Here is a 17,949-nt window from a genome sequence, read left to right on the forward strand (position 1 = left end):
AACATGAGGCGGAGAAAAGAAATCCATATCCAAAGCTGCAAATAATTTGGTACCAAAACAAAATAAATTGCTATTTTAGGGTGTTCCAAACAATTCTGTGTCCTTTCCAATCGTATAAACCCACACGCCGACTTTAGAATTCTACTCGTAATTCTCTTCCTCTCCTTCAGATCAAAGTAGATTCAGTGCTATCTATAAAGGTAGCTATCCAAGCAAAAATCATCTCGCAATAGATTAGTGGGAATATCCTTTTCCGTGACCAAATAAAATCATCCGCTAAATCACGTACCCATCTAAGGAACCGAAGGATGGAAACGTGGCATTTGAATTTTGTGCTTCTAACTTTTCCCTTTTTCCAGTGATCGAGCGAATTTTCTTTTTTTTTTCACTGCTATCATATTTTCAACTAAACCGACTTTAAGAGGCTCAAAATTTCTTTTTTCCCCTTCAATATAATAAAATATCATATCATATCATACTTCCTTTAAAAGCACGAGTTTGGGAAAATCTTTTCTCGGCCAATATTACTCTTTACTTTTTTAGATATTTTATATAAATCTTAATCTATTATAACCTTAATTATACCCTATCTTAATCCCGCGCGAATTACCTACAGCTCAATAATTTAAAAACATAAGATAAAGTTACATAAAACATTACAACAATAATGTTATGATGTTCACTCACCCAAGATACGGGCATTTGAAAAATGATACAATAAGAGTCCTAGCAAAATAACCTCAAACCCACTTAAGTGGCCCAAGCCCAACAGAGGCCTCGATCCCGCCGACTCATCAAGTCGACATTCTTTCATGCTGACACAAAAGACGGGATCAGTCGACTCTATCGCCAAGGACGACCCACTTAGGGCACTCGACCACTCACTGAGCATTTCTCAGACGACTTGAGGGACATTACCTGCTGTCGGCTAAGTTGAGGACTCGACCCCGGCTTCAAGCCTCTCCCCCAGAGCATATGTCAATATTTCAGTCCACATCGGACAAACCTTATCCAGATTTTAGTCTAACTGTCTCCATGACTTGTCAGCTGCCCGCGTGTCTTCTGCCACGATCTCAATCACTTCCCAGAAAATGCGGAGACACCATCTCCCATATCGAAGTGACTTCTCCTCCAGTCGCTAGCCGACACACGTAGAGCAAAGGATGACTCACCTTCCAGCTCACACTTTGTCACCGTCATTTGTATGGCGGAAGTGACCAATCTGCCATTGACATCCTCTTTATATACAGATGCTATTCGTCATAGCCAAAGGTTTGCAATCTAAAACCCCCTAAAGCACACTCTGTACAAAAATAAGAACACACAGTTCTTCTTTGACCTCACTCAAGTTCATCAACTGACTTGATCGTTGAAGGTATCACGGGGAAACTCATCTCCGCCCTCTTATGACTCTTTTGTGTGCAGATTGCTCGGCTATCCTAACTTCAGAATCAGGCATAAAGTCGAAGAAGAAAACGACCTCCTTTTTTTATAAACTCCGTGACTTTAATTGGCTGTGTGATATTTAGCATCAACAGTTTGGCGACCACCGTGGGGCACCTTTTTTTTTTCGAGAAGACATGCCAAGTTCTGAACAATGGTCCGATTCTACCCGCCCTGAAGAACAACATCGGAGTTGCATCATCCAAGCTAAATGAAGTCAGGAATTGTATCATTCAAGCTAAGGAGGGTTAGATTTGGCTAAGAGGAATCAACATAGGTGTAGTTCTCGAAGGCCTCAGCGACTTATCTGGGGAGTGTTTGCCAAGCACACCATCTGCTTGATGGTAGAATGACCTTTAGCCCCTCTAAAAACCCTCTAAAAGAAGACACACTATAAGGGTGGTTGTCTTTCTTAAAAAGCAACCCTGGCTTCTAATCACCATCACAGAATAACTTTGGCTAGAACATAGGATTTGATCAGGCCAAATATCACTTAAGCTCCAACTGGCAATATCTCATATGAACATAGGAACAGTGATTAAGTCTGTGATAGGCGCCTTGGACCATGATGACTTATTGAAGGAAACTCCTATATATCAGGGATGAGATTGCGGGAAAAGCTTAGGGTCTGTCAGATAATTGTCTTCTCAAGAAGAATGACCTTGACCCTTCAATTGACGCCTGCACCACTAAAGTTGCCTAAGCTCTAATGATCGAAGCATGCAACCCGCATGATCCCCATAAGGGAGAGTTTCTCCATTCACAGCATGATCCAGCCCCCAGTGCTCCCACAGCTCATTCGAGGAAATTGCTATGGTTTGTCGTTTTCAGTGAGTACAATACCGACTGGTGGATTCTCTCTCCAAGAGAATTTCTATCACAAAGGTACCATGTAGCTTCTGGTCATGCCCCCAACCCTCGCGAATCCGACTTGAAAAACACCATTTAACATGATTTGTGGCATCTGGGCAGTTCCTTTTGCTAAAAATCGGCATGTCAACCATCCGCTTTCAAGGCCTTACTGAAGATTCAGACTCAAGAAGAACCTTGGCTGATGAGATGGCAAATAGAGTTTCAACTCATCTTCATCTATCATTGAGTAGTCCGCTATTAAAAAAAGCAAGAAAAATCCAACTAAAGAGGTTTTATACTGACAGCCTCATCCGTTACAAAACTGCCTTTAAAATAGAGACAAAGCAAGATCACAAGTGGTTCAACCCCCTTTGAGCATCAGATGCCTACAATGAATATTTTTCATAATCATGTAAATTTCAGAACTGGTGAAATCTTATTAAATATGAATTAACTCTTATCTTGCAGGGATCAAGGCTTCACTATGGCTGAAGACCTAATCGACTCTCTCGAGCCTAGGCGTTCGATTTCCGAGATAGATTTTTAAGCCCTTGGTATCTTATCAGGAATAAACTCACGACACAACCTTTTGGCCGATTCCCACAGTCGTCTCTCGGCCTTAGGGGAAGGAAAGACCTAGTCGACCCTCTCAAGCTTAGGCGTTCGACTTCCGAGTCGGATTTTCAAGCTCTTGGTACCTTATCAGGAATAAACCCAAGGCATAACCTTTTGGCCGACTCCCACAGTCGTCTCTCGACCTTAGGGGAAGGAAAGACCTAGTCGACTCTCTCGAGCCTAGACGTTCGACTTTCGAGTCGGATTTTCAAGCCATTGGTACCTTATCAGGAATAAACCCAAGGCACAACCTTTTGGTCGACTCCCACAGTCGTCTCTCGGCCTTAGGGGAAGGAAAGACCTAGTCTACTCTCTCGAGCCTAGGCGTTCGACTTCCGAGTCGGATTTTTAAGCCTACCTTATTAGGAATAAACCCAAGGCATAACCGTTTGGCCGACTCCCACAATCATTTCTCGGCCTTCGGGGAAGGAAAGACCTAGTCGACTCTCTCAAGCCTAGGTATTCGACTTCCGAGTCGGATTTTAAGCCCTTGGTACCTTATCAGGAATAAATCCGAGGCACAACCTTTTGGCCGACTCCCGTGGTCGTCTCTCGGTCTTAGGGGAAGGAAAGATCTAATCGACTCTCTCGAGCCTAGGCGTTCGACTTTTATGTTGGATTTTCAAGCCCTTGGTTTTTTTATCAGGAATAAACCTAATGCATAACCCTGTGGTCGACTCCCACAGTCGCCATTCGACAATACAGGGATTATAAAGATCTAGGCACCTACGTAAGACCTAAGCACCCAACCTCAGGATTGTTATTCTGCCAAAAAAGGTATTCATAAGCCTATGGTATGAATATTAAGTGTATGACCAATACTTAATTGATCTAAAAACTTAAGCAGTCATCTGTCAAGTTCTGGTCAATTAAACGCTCAGTCAAACTAAGACATCAGGTGAACTAGTTGTCATAAGTCCTCAGCACGGGTCGATACATTATAATTAACTCATTTCAGCCAACATTTCAGACAAGAACAAAGCTAAAAGAATATAAACAATGAAGGCAAGCTCAAGAATGGAGACAAAAGTTAATTTTCATTCAATAAGAGTAAACTTCATTATAAACTTCTCTACAAATAAAAAGAAGAGATATGCAGGTCTTCAAAGCTCTTGACCAGATTCAGGAGTTGGACTTGGCGGTCTCCTGGTGATAGCAGTTGCAGAAGATTCCCCAGGGACCCCAGCAACAGGCTCGACCTCATCGTCACTCGCTGATAAATCCAACCCACCTCCACTTTTCTAGACATCTTTTAACAAATCGAGACAACATGAGACACAATAAGGATAGAAACGATCTAGAGTAGGATGAGAGTTGTGAGGCACTAGAGAAGCGAAGTAGTCGACCCCGGCCTTACATGCTAAGGCCACCTCGGCTTTCCCTATGGAATCATGACGTCAGTCGTCGACCACCTTCTTTTTATGCTGCTCCGAATCCAAATGAACGAGTTTGTTCTCCAGTTTCTGGAGGGCCATGGACGTCCAAAGCTTTGATATATTGCACCTATAAGTCCCTCCTCGTCTTCTCGAGAGATAGGTGACATCGAGCATCTGTCTCAGCCGTCTGATACGTGCAGGATAGGGATAGTGGGAAGAATGGTGTTAGTGGATAGTTGTATAGAGAAGAGTGGTGTTAGTGGATAGTTGTAGAGAGAGGAGTGGTGTTAGTGGGTAGTTGAAGAGAGGAGTGATGTTAGTGGGTAGAGATAATTAGTGTAGTTATATATAATTGTTGTAATGAAGATGTTGGTATGAATGAGAATTATTGTTTGCTTATCCTCTAGTTCTTCTCCTTATCTTCCTCTGCTCTTATCTCTGTTCCTATTCTTCTTCCTCTATCTAAACCAACCACATCATTGGTATCAGAGCCGGTTCCGACCATGGACACTCACAGCAAAACAAATGCAGAATTCCGCAACAATGTCTACGAAATCTTAGCACGACACGAGACTAGTTTGATCAGGCGAATGCAATCTTAAAGGAAGTGTTAACCGAGCTTCAAGCTCTTCGAGCCTCCCATAGTCAAAACACTAGCACACGTGCTGAATCCTCACACCCACATACTTCTCGTTCTAACACTTCACCTCACTCCTCCACCAAGATGACACCCTTTGAAGCTGTTTATGGCATTCCGCTTCCACGTCTATTGGCTTATGTACCAGGTACTTCCCACGTCCAAGCAGTAGATGAGTATCTGTGTGACCGAGATGCTATCCTACGTGAGCTGCGACATAACCTTCTGCTGGCTCAAGATCGGATGAAATGTCAAGCATACCAACACCGACGCGAGGACTCCTTCCTTGTGGGAGATTATGTGTATTTGAAACTCAAACTATACAGACAGACCTCTGTGGCTTTTCGTTCCTCCATGAAGCTCGCCCCACGTTTCTTTGGTCCCTACAAAGTCATTGCGAAAGTTGGTCCAGTGGCTTATAAACTGGCTTTGCCTCCTGGTTCTCAAGTTCATGATGTGTTTCATGTCAGTTTATTAAAGAAGCATTTGGGACCAATCACTCCAACGTCCACCCAACTTCCCCCTGTCTCAGAGACTTCGACTATACTTCCACAACCTGAAGCTATTTTAAATCGATGTGTGATACGCAAATGTAAATACCGCCCAAAATCTGAAATCTTGGTGAAGTGGGTCGGTGCACCAGCAGAAGATGCTACCTGGGAGAATGAATGGTGTTTCCACAAGCTAGTTATCCCGATTTATCCTTGTGGACAAGGATCCTTAAGGGGGGGCGAATGATACGTGCAGGACAGGGATAGTGGGAAGAGTGATGCATGTTAGTGGATAGTTGTAGAGAGAGGAGTGGTGTTAGTGGGTAGTTGTAGAGAGGAGTGATGTTAGTGGGTAGAGATAATTAGTGTAGTTATATATAGTTGTTGTAATGAAGATGTTGGTATGAATGAGAATTATTGTTTGCTTATCCTCTAGTTCTTCTCCTTATCTTCCTCTGTTCTTATGTTTGTTCCTATTCTTCTTCCTCTATCTAAACCAACCACATCACCGTCGTCCTGCGACGCTTCTCGGACTCCAACTCCCGGCTGCACAACCCTTCTGTAGTAATCGGCCCGCCTGCTTTTTAGCAACAAAATAGGCTGATTTGACAGAAAAGATGCCAGTTTTACAAGCTGTCCAAACTAATTTGTCTCGAGGTTTCAAGTGCAATAATGGGATATTCAAAATTACTCTAGCATCAACCGGCCGATCAAATATATCAAGCACAAGATCCCTGTCTCAACCCCCAGCCGCGCGACTCGTCCATCAAAGCTGCCACCCTAACGTTCTCAAAACCTGTCGGCAGTATCGGTATATATTAAGAGCATTTCCGCCCGCCCAAATATCTCCCCACACTCTAGCAGTACAGCCATAGCCTATTCGATCGCCACGTAGAGCCCGTCCTTATCAGGTTACGAGCTGAGCATAAAGCTTTTCTATGTAGCAGAAGCTGTCGAAGGACAATGAGTATCCAGAAAAGAGCCATTCGAAAAAATATTTATTTGCACGAAGAACTGAATTAATAAGCCAATGAGTTTGTGTTATGTGTAAGTCACCACTCTTGGTTAAGATATCTGATAACGAGCAACGCACGTGGACTTCACCAGTTTCTTGACTTTGAGAAGTTTCTTGGTTTCTTGAAGTCCGTGCTGCATGACTTCTAACATAATGAAGTTGTACCCTGTACGTTTCCTCAGCCATTTGTAGTTTTTTGTATGGTGATCCCTATAGATGTTTCGCTCCCCCAAACTACAAGGGGCTGTTTGGTTCCTGTTTTTAAGGGAAAGTTTCTCTTGAAAGCCTGTCAAAAGTATCAAAAGTGTCACTTTTAATTTGGCAGGCTTTCAGTCAAAATCTTCTTTTTTAGAGGTGATTTGGGCTGAAAGCCTGCCAAAAAGTGACACTTTGGCAGGCTTTCAAGAGAAAAAAATTCTAACCAAACAGCCCCTAAGGGTAGAGTAATTTAGGTCCCTTGTTTCTGGATCTACCAGAAAAAAGGGTTACTGTAAATAACAGTCCCTCTAATCTTCAATAATATCATATTAGTCCCTCAAATCCTGATAAATGTTCATTAGTGCCTCTAGGCTCTAACACTAAGGTGTCTTGCAATTTGGTCCCTCGAGACTAAAATACTCATTAGTTATGATTTCTATCTCAAAACTCATCTTGTTAAGAAAATGGTTATTTACACTTTAGTACTCTAAACCAGTGTTGAAAATAACGCGTTTCGTAACGCAAAATAACGCTTAACGTAACGTAACGGTAGCTTAACGTTACGTAACGTTTGAAAATAACGCAAAGACAAAATAACACACGTTATTTTAGCTATAACGTAAGTTACGTAACGTAACGTCATAACGTTTTATAACTTAGGTTATTTTGTCAATGGCTTAGATTGCTTTTAAAAGAAATGAACGGCTGTGATTGAGTTATAACTTAGGTTATTTTCCGCCTCCCCTTCCCCTTTTCACGCCTTTTTCACGCTGCCCGCAGCTCCGCCTCCCCTTCCCCTTTTCACGCCCTTTTCACGCCGCCTGCAGCTCCGCCTCCCCTTCCCCTTTTCACTCCTTTTTCACGCCGCCTGCAGCTCCGCCTCCCCTTCCTCTTTTCATGCCCTTTTCTTTGCTACTTTAGCCTGCAACTCCCCCTTTTCACGCCGCCTTGTCCAAACATAAGCATGCTTTTGGTTTTGAGTTTATGGATCATTGGATCCTTTCATTACAACTTGATTCATAATTTCATACTCATGGATTCCAACCCAACCCAATAATTTCATACTTCATAGTTTATGGATCATTGGATCCTTTTTGGTTTCGAACTTGAAGTATTTTATGCTTTTGGATTGATTGTTAAGGCAAACATGGTTGATTTTGTTGTGAAATTGTGATGATATATTGATTTGTGAAATTGAAAATTGCGATGATTATTCATATTTTTTTATTTTGAATGTTATATATCTATAAACTATTTAAATAATAATAAATTATTTAACCTACGTTACGCTATGCGTTATCGCTATTGTAACCTAACTGGAGGTAAGCGTTACGCTATGCGTTATCGCTATTTTCAACATTGCTCTAAACTTTACACCCTTTTATCTTTAATACCACAGAGTTTTTTGACACTAAAGTTTACACCTTTTTATCTTTGATATCTTAAAGTGTTTTTTTTTTTGACATTTTTGTTATGACACTTTTATAACTTTTAACTTTGATACCCCAAAGTTGTCTTTGACTCTTTGATATCCTAAACTTTAGGGTATTAAAGTTAAAAATGTATAAACTTTGAGGTATCGAAGTAAAAAAATGTTAAAATTTTAGAGCATGAAAGTTAAAAAATGAGAAAACTTTGGTGTATCAAAATGATAAAAAAAGTATGGGGCATCAAAGTTAAAAAGGTATAAACTTTACGGTATCAAAATGCTAAACAAAACTCTTGGTATCAAAGTTTAAAAAGATATATACTTTAGAGTAACAAATTATAAATAACCCTTCAAAAAAATAGTAGCTGAGGATATTTTGGTCATTTAAAGACTGAATTCCAATAATCCTAAGATTTGAGGGACTAATGAGCAACTTCATAAATTTGATGGATTAATATGAAATTATTAAAGATTTGAGCCACCAATAGCTAAATAACCCAAAAAAAGGGTTCATTTACGAACAAAGGATGGAAAGGATTCCTGTCCTTGATAGTAAGACTTAAGCGTATTAAATTTTCAACTAAAACAATATAAGAATTCTTGCTTTTTGAGATAGTGTGTATATATAACATATCATATCATATCATATCATATTATAAACATACTCATTTTAAAAGTACGATTTCGGAAAAATCTTTCCATGACCAATATTACCCTTAATTTTTTTAAATATTGCATTGTTATCCTAATCTATTCTAATTATCTTTTTTCTTTGAATTGGCAACGAAATGATTTATCCTATTCATAATGAGACTTAACATAATATTGGATAAATGAGATATGTTTGATATAATTTAAATATTTTACTTATTCCAGTACGCATAAAAATCTAAAAATATATGTTAGCCAACACTTAAAGTTTTTGGACTTTAAAAAAATATCCTCTAAGCTTTTTAAATTGAAAAAACACCCCTACAAATTTAAAATTTTATTAAAACATCTTGAAAATTATAAATTTTACTTATTTCAATTCAGTGAGAAATCTGAAAAACATATGTTAGCTAGAAACTGAAAGTGTTTTGAATTTAGAGAAAATATCTTGTAATTTTTAAAAATTACAAGAACACCCCTAAAAATTTAAAATTTATAAAAAAGACCTTAAAATTTTTAAACTTGTAAACATACTAAAAACCTACATATAATACAAACAACCCCAAAAACTTATTGAATTTGAAATAAACACTCTGAACTTTTATAAATTGCAAAATAAAACCCTCAAAATTATAAAATTTACAAAAATCCTGATGATTTTCAACCTAACAGTACATTGAAAATATAGGAATTATAAATATCCCCGATATAATTTATACTTTATAGAAAACACTCTTAAAGTTTCAAAAATTATAAACAAACCCTTAAAATTTAAAATTTATAAAAAACACCCCGAGAATTTCAAACTCATTAGTAAATCGAAAGCATAGGCATTATAAATAGTCTATAAACAATTTACAATCTGTAAAAAATCCTATAAGTTTAAAAAATTGCAAATAGCCCCTAAAATTGATAATTTACATAGAAAACACTATGAGAATATCTAACCTATAGACACTAAAATGAATATACAATATTACTAACAACCCCTAAAATTTTGCAAAAAATATCAGTTTCCCTTTAAAAGTATAGGTTTAGAAAAAAAATTTCATGTTCAATATTACTCATAACTTTTTTGAAAAGAACATAACTAATCAAAAATCTATTAAATTTAAACTTTATAAAAACACACCCTTAAAGTTTAGTACATTGCAAATTATCCCTCCAAAGTTTGAATTTTTTTCAATGATTTTTTGCAATTCGTTGATTTCAATGTATTGTTTAATAGTTTTGTATAAATTATAAAATTTTACTATGTTTTTTTATAAATTTTAAAACTTTTGAGGGTGTTTCTTTTATAGTTTTCTAAATTTTTCATTGTGTTTTTAATGTAATGCATAGATATGTCAATTAATAATGATATTGAAGGGTAATTTATTTTTAAGATTATTAGGTCATAGTTAAGTGTGATCATTGTTATTCCTTGGCAGTATAGTTTATATATGCAAAAAATTTTAAACAATCTATATAGTGGTTAAAAGGATTTTGACTTTAATGTACTATTTTTTATAAATTAAATTTAATGTGAACCCACTATATAATTTTGGCTGTAGTCATCATAATTTTAATACGTTTGATTGATTGACTATATAGGTATAGAGACCATAGATTACTTTACTTTCTCACATGTGTTGACCCTATAGTTTTGATGATGATTTGTCAAACAATTTATCGCTAATATATTCTCTAGTTTTTGTGTTTATGTTTCTATTTTCAGGTATTTCAACACACGTCAATCAAGCGTTAAAGATTCAAGTTCATATGTGTGGATTTACCTGGGTATATGTTTGGTTTACTTACATATATTGTATGATTATATCTAAGCTCAATATATGTACACTTAACACGATTTTTAACGTTTTCTATCATATAAATGATTTTTCATCAAACGTTGTTACAATATCTTTTATCTCATGATTACAGCTCTTTCATACTTCATTATATACATATAATACATGCTCAATATATATATACATATTTACAAGCTTCATGTCAATTTTCATATTCACGAAAAACAGGTTTTTTGAACACTTTTCAAAAACAGGGAGTTTTCACAAATGAAAATTGATTTTCCAAAAATTCCTCCTCAAACATGTTTATTTCATCATTTAGAAACTTTCCCCAAAGTTTCACTATTTTTGGATTTGATTTGATACTTTTAATGAATTTTCAAAACAGCCCCAAAACCTATCATATGCAACATATCAGTTTTCGGTCGACCGGTGTGGTCGACCGCCAGTTGTATTTTCCTGAGCTCAGCTATTTTGTGCTCGCGGTCGACCGCACCGGTCGACCGAGAGAACCTCCAGAGACTTTTCCGGTCGACCGAAAATTCCGTCGGTCGACCGCCAGCTTTAAATTTCTATTCTCTGAGTTTTTGAGCTTTAGTTTTGTGTTTAACAAAATATTAATTGTGTTTAAGAGCTGTTTAAAGTTGATTTCATCAATCCGTTTTGAAGAGAAGTTTTTCTACAACAAGAAGTGGCTTTCAAATCCTATTGGAATCATCTCTACTGTTCTTCTTGTTTGAGAAGTCTTCTAAACTCTTATATAACTTATTATTTCATTTTTATTTCATTTAGCTATATTTATTGAGTTTCATTCACTGTTATCACACACACTTATTGAGCTTAATATTTTCATACCATATAGTGTGGGTTGTGGAGTGTGAGTTAGTGAGTGTGAGCTTCATTGTGTTCTCTCTTGTTATTTGATAACAAATCATTGTATTTAACTTTTATTTGTGAGAATCACTTGTAATACACTTGTACACCGAGAGAAGTGTGAGGCGAGACATGGGGTCGAATCCAATAGGAGTGGCGTCGATTGACGAACCTAGGAGAGGTAGTAATCGAGCACTTGAGGAGGAGGACACGGGGTAGGTTCCTACACTTAGTGTGTAAAGTGTGATTGCATAGTATTTGTGTAGTGTGAGAGTTTTCAATGATCTTGTAAACCGAGTGTGTAGAAGTTCCGGCTTCCAAACCGGATTGTGATAGTGGATATCTCCTCGAGGTGAGGAGCGGGGACGTAGGTCGTGGTGACCGAACCTCGTAAACATATCGTGTGTTTGTGTTTTGCTTAGCGTATTTTTTTATTCATCTTTATTGTTCATATCCATATCATATTTCTTCTTGCAAGATAAAATTGATCAACATAATTTTAATTAGCTTTTAATTGGGATTAGATTAGCATAAGACCCTAATCACCCCCCCCTCTAGGGTCTAACAACATGAACTAATATTTAGCGCTTAATAATTTAGATTATTACTTTTAAATTTAATTAAATAGGAGGTCTAATAATATTTATTTATTTACCGACAGGGTAATACAATCTCAATTCCTATTTTTTCCTTGAGATTTATTTCATAGTTATGCATATCAAATTAGTAACTAAAATAATAATTATTTATGCTTAAATTAAGATGATTGTAGTTGATCATTCACTATGAAATTCTTATGAAGATAGATACCTTACTTTCTATAGCTATATGCACTGCCCATGTATATTTCATAAATTAGTTGTTAATTTGACATATTAAATTAATTTTTCTTTGTAGAAATTTCTTCTTTGACTTTTGGATTGTGTAATCACTATATTATCATTCTAGCATAGAAAAGACCTCACTCTAAATGACTTCAAGCTAATGTTTGAGTTGAACTAAAGTATGTACTATTGCTACTATGTGTATATATATATTTTTAAGAAAATCAGGTCAACACTTCTTAAACTGAAGAGAATATTCTAAACCTCTGATATTATAAAAACTAAATATAGCTAATTGAGTGATTAGCAAAAGAGAGCTTACATCAGAAAAGTATGAATAATAAGATAAAGAGGAAAGATAATGACATTGTACTATAAATAACAAACTACAATGTAAAGTTAACATATTTTGTGGAGCCTAACTACTGGCTATAAGCATCAAGGTTTCCATATATATACTTTATAATTTATTAAAAAGAGTTATATAATCTTATATAATAAAATTGATTTAATACAAAATAGTAATATCGTTGTAATAATATCGTTATTAGGAAAGATTATTCATAAACCAATATGTTATTATGATATATAATCTACGCGCTCCAAATTTTTGTGTCTTTTATAAAGCCAAAAATTTTAAATACGAGCCTCTAACATGTTACTCTCACAACAGCAAAATCCGCTTAGCAGATGTGGATATTCTAGATGAGTTATATGTCCTACATGCAATACAATTACCATAGGCAAGTGAGTTATAATAGCATTTTTCATTCACATCGTTTGGAGTAAGATTTGATAGGGGACCTTTCATCAAAGGAAAAATGAATTTTTATATTTTGAGCAAATGGTGAAATATATCATAATCTCACTGCTCTAATTTTGTATGAAAATAATTCTTTATACTTTCAGTTTTACTTCTATAATATAGAGAACGAGCTATAAAATTGAACGAGAACATTAGATAATGTAAATATGAGCGAAATCACAACCAAAAGTTAATGTGAATATGAGTCAAACCATAATTAAAAGTTAAATGGACATATTACAAGTAAACTTATAAGCAAAATTCCTTTGCGAATTGAATGGTCACCCATCTTATGGAGACTTCAAGATACTAATAAACATAGATGTTGTACTTAAGTAATGAGTTTATAACTCACAAATAATAGATCACGTGGTGACAATCTGGGTTGAAGAAAATAATGATAATATTTTATTTGAGAGAAGATTATTGAGTTGATGATCAATCCCACAAAAAAATTTATTTTTTTATTTTTATTCTTTTTTATCAATTTAAATAATTATGATATTCAACCACGTGTATTACACATGCATCTCAACTATCCTTACAAAAGAGTGAGTAAACTTTCTATGGTCAATTTTACCCTTAATCTTTTTGGATATTACATTCTAATTTTATCCTAATATATTCAAATAATTTAAAGGTAAAATCTTTAACCAAAATTTGATATTAAAGAGATAAAATAGTGGAACTAATTTTATATCCTATTAAAAGATGACATGTATCCAATTAATTCTATCTTCCTAAGAATTCTCATTAAATTAAAACTATTCATATCCATTAATTACTAGAAATCCCTATTCATAAAAAATTAGAAAATTTTGATAATCAAACTTTTGTTAGTTCTAAACAAGTTCTAACTATCCACATTTATAAAAAAAAATCTAAAAGATTGTCATTTCCCTTCTTAATAATTTTAAAAAGTGAATTTTAATGAACCTCAGAACTTTAAATTGAGCATTAAACGCCCAAAATACCTGTAATTCTCATTAAATCCTTAGTAAGCTGGATAATTTCAGAAAACACTAAATAATTTCAAATTTTTGCACTTAAGTTGCAAAATGGCGTTACCCTAAAATTTCACATCGGCTAAAATTAACCATCAAGGTTAGTATATACACCACAAATTGATAAACAGTCCAAAAAATAGGGAAAATTACAAATAGCTACTAAAAATTCTAAAATTATAAATAATACTTAGAAAATTTAGAGAGCTACAAAAAAATATAGGTCACTAAAAAATTAAAATTGTAAAAAACCCTTAAAAATCTTAAAATTAAAAAAAGTACTCTTAAAGTTCTAAAATTATGAATGGCACACAAAAATTCATAAATTATACAGAACTTCTTAAAAATCCAAAAAAATATAAACAAAACCCCTTTAAAAATTAAAAAGTATAAACAACCCTAAAAATTTTTAAAATTTAAACAAACATATTAAAAATATGAAAACTAGAAAAAATCACATAAAAATAAAATATTACAAATGGCATCCCAAACATTTTAAATTACAAACAGCCCCCTAAACATCTTAATTATAATAAATTTACCCTTTAAGTTAGAAAACTACAAAGATACCTTGAAAAAAAATACAAAAACCTGAAAAATTAGAAAAAAAAAGTATAAACAACCCTCTGAAAAATCAAACATTAGACACAAACCCCTCTAAAATGTAAAAAATTACAATCAACCTCTTGAAAATTCTAATAAATACAAACAAACCTCTGAAAAGGTTTGGAAATTATAAATAATCATTATTTTGGAGTTTTTTGCTAAAAAATGTTGGCGCTTAAATGAAAAAAATGTAAAGCTTATTTGGTTATTAGGGTGTTCTTTGGTAATTTAACTACACATGAATTAATGATGTTAATTTTGAGGATTTTCTGCCAAAAATTATTGGCCATTTAGTGAGAGTTTTAATGATATTTGAGACTTAGTTCCAAATAGTAAAATTATTGGGGGTTTAATGAGATTTATATTTATTGTAATTTTGAGGGTTTTATGAAATTGCAAGAAAAAATAAACCCCTTAGAAAATCTAAAAATGTGAAAAAGAATTTTATCATTCAAAAATTATAAATGATCCATAAAAAAATCACAGGTTATATACAACCTATGCAAAATCTAAACGGTACAAAAAACCTTCTTTAAATTTTAAAAATTAAAAAACAAACCCCTAAAATTCAAATTTTCAAAAAAACATGAGAATATGAAAATAACAGAAAATCTAATAAAAATTAAATATGAAAAATAGCATCCTAACAAATTTTAAATTGTAAATAACCCTCTAAAAATTTAAAAAATCATAAACAAACCCTTTAAATTAGAAAATTTCAAAGAACCATCAAGAAAATTACTAAAAACCCAAAAAATATAAAAAGTGCAAACAACCCCAAAAGAATCTATATTTAGAAGCAATCTAAGAATTATAATCAACCTCTTAAAAACTCTAATAATTACATAAAACCTCTAAAAAAATCTTAAAATTGTAAACATCCGATGTTTGGGGTTTTTTACCAAAAAATTTAGATTAAGTGAAAAATGTAAACTTATAGCATTATTGAGGTAACAATGTTAGCTTTCAAGTGCATAGTGAGAAAAGATCATGGTGATTTCTTAAACTTTTAAAATTGAGGGGGGTTATCTATATTAAGCTCAAATCTGAGGGGATTTCTGAAGTTATATAAAATAGTTGATCGAGTTTTCGTAGAGAATCTCTATATTTGAGAGGGGTTGTTTGAGGGGGGTTAAGTGAGGAAAGTTCAAGAGATTATCTCAAAGTTTCATAGTTGTAGTGGATTATCTACAATATGCTTAAACTTAAGAGGGTTTTCCCATATTAAAATAGTTTAGGGGGTTTTCTAAAATTAATTCATTATTTTTTAGATAGAATATTATAAAATCCTATTAAGTAGTGATTATAATAAACTCCCTTTAATTGTTAGATCTTATCAGAAAACCCCCTCAACTCTAGGATTTTATGAGAAAATCATTCTAAAATTATCACTTATAGAGTGGTTTTCTGATAAAATCTCAAAGTTCAAGGGGTTTTCTGATAACCCCTAAAATTTAATGGATTTTATGATATTTCTAAAGTTATGCAGGATTATTTGATTATCATCCAAAGTTAACAGGGTTTTTTTGTTTATATTTAGCCTTTAAAATATTTTACTTTGTTCACATATTTATCTACACTAAACATGAGATATATAGTTTGCTTAGCAATTTACTACATCAAATAGGAAAAATACAACATTTTATTATAAGTGATCAATTCACTGGAAAAAGGATTTTTTTAATTTTTTATGACTGAAAAAGGTTGTTTGAAAAGTGAAAACTTGGATATTTAGACTTTTGAAATGCTTGATATGTATGTTAAGTAAAAGGAGTTATGTACATAAAAGTATTTAAATAAGGGCTCTTAATTTAAAACTAAATTCTAATTTAATGCATTTCATTTCAAATATTTTATTTTTCTAATATTATACTTTATAGATATGCGTGAAAAGTGGTATAAATTAGTTTTAGCCACATTTAAGTTTTTTTGATATTTTGATCATAACATGTTCAATATATATTATTTTAAAATATTTAGGGTCTTCACCAATTGCAAGCCTTTGAGATGTTCAATAGTATGTTAATTAAAAATAATTATATGAGTAAAACTACTCAAATATGTATTGTTTAAGTTTTTTAATATTTTATTATGAGATATTCAATATGTATCATTTCAAATGATTTATGGTCTTCACCACGTGCAATTATTTTGACAGACTTGAATTAGAATAACTACATCCCATTAGAGTAACATTAGCCACTAGGCACTAAGAAATAGAGATGAGTCCTGATAAAAGGTGTAGCTGAGGCAGTTGAGCTAAAAAGTTCTAAATTGTAAGAATAATCATTGAAATGGAGAAGGATCTTCAAATAAATAGCAATGTCATACTCATTTAAAAATTAACATAATTTAAAAACATGAGCAAATCTCCAATTATGTGAAATAGTCAAAGTTAGCTTGCCTTGATAATCCAAAACATAAACATATAGAATATAATAGTATTACCTTGGAAAAATTCTCATAATTAAGATCCATGATTATTGGTATATGATCTTCCTTATGAGTCTATTAGCCCCATGGGATATAATAGTAAAGTGGAAATTAATTATTAAAATTGTAAACGTTATAAAATACTATGAATTCGTGCAAATTATAAGATGAAAACATAAGATTGCGATGAGAATGAAATTATTTGCATAAAAATTATTATTTTTCATAAAAGGATCTAGACCTTCATGTACTATTTATTGTAAATTGTCCTTCATGTGAATTGACCATGTAATTTTGATTTTGGTTATGATAATTTTAATACTTCTGATTAACTATATAGTATATAGACAATAAATTATTTTACTTTTTTATGCCAAATTAAAAAAAATCACAACTGAGTTAAGTAAGAAAATAGAACAAAAAATAATGATATTTAACCTCGTACAATGCACGTGCATCCAATCTAGTGTATATATATAAGTAATGATATGGGTGAGATGGTGAGATGAAATTTTATCGTGTGATGGATTAATGGGGTCATCAAAATTGTGATTCGTATTATATATCTTGTTCAAACTATCATCAAATGTATATAGTCAAATTTTCACATAGCTTGTAGTCTTCTAGAATATAAATCAAACTAATTTAATATGCTAATTTTTCAGACAACTTAATAGATATTCCTTTTGCACATAGTTAAAATAACAATTAAACATTTCAAAATGATATTATTTTTTTTACATATAGATTATGATGAGTGCAAATCAATTGTGGGAGGTGACAATCATCGTTTCTATTAGCCTATTTGGCCATTTCACAATAAAAATCTCATCTCACTGTCACATTATATCATTTTTTCCTCACACAAGAGACACACACGCACACACGCGCACGTGCACGCACACTG

General features: G+C 33.5%; 1 protein-coding gene across 1 annotated transcript; it reads left to right on the plus strand.

Annotated features, from left to right (window-relative positions):
- LOC109834758 lies at positions 5,011-5,661 on the plus strand. Its single transcript, XM_020402779.1, has one exon. It carries the CDS (start codon positions 5,011-5,013, stop codon positions 5,659-5,661), a length of 651 nt encoding a protein of 216 aa, XP_020258368.1.

Source organism: Asparagus officinalis, chromosome 3 (assembly GCF_001876935.1).
Source record: "Asparagus officinalis chromosome 3, Aspof.V1, whole genome shotgun sequence".
In the NCBI taxonomy this organism is placed as follows: domain Eukaryota; kingdom Viridiplantae; phylum Streptophyta; class Magnoliopsida; order Asparagales; family Asparagaceae; genus Asparagus; species Asparagus officinalis.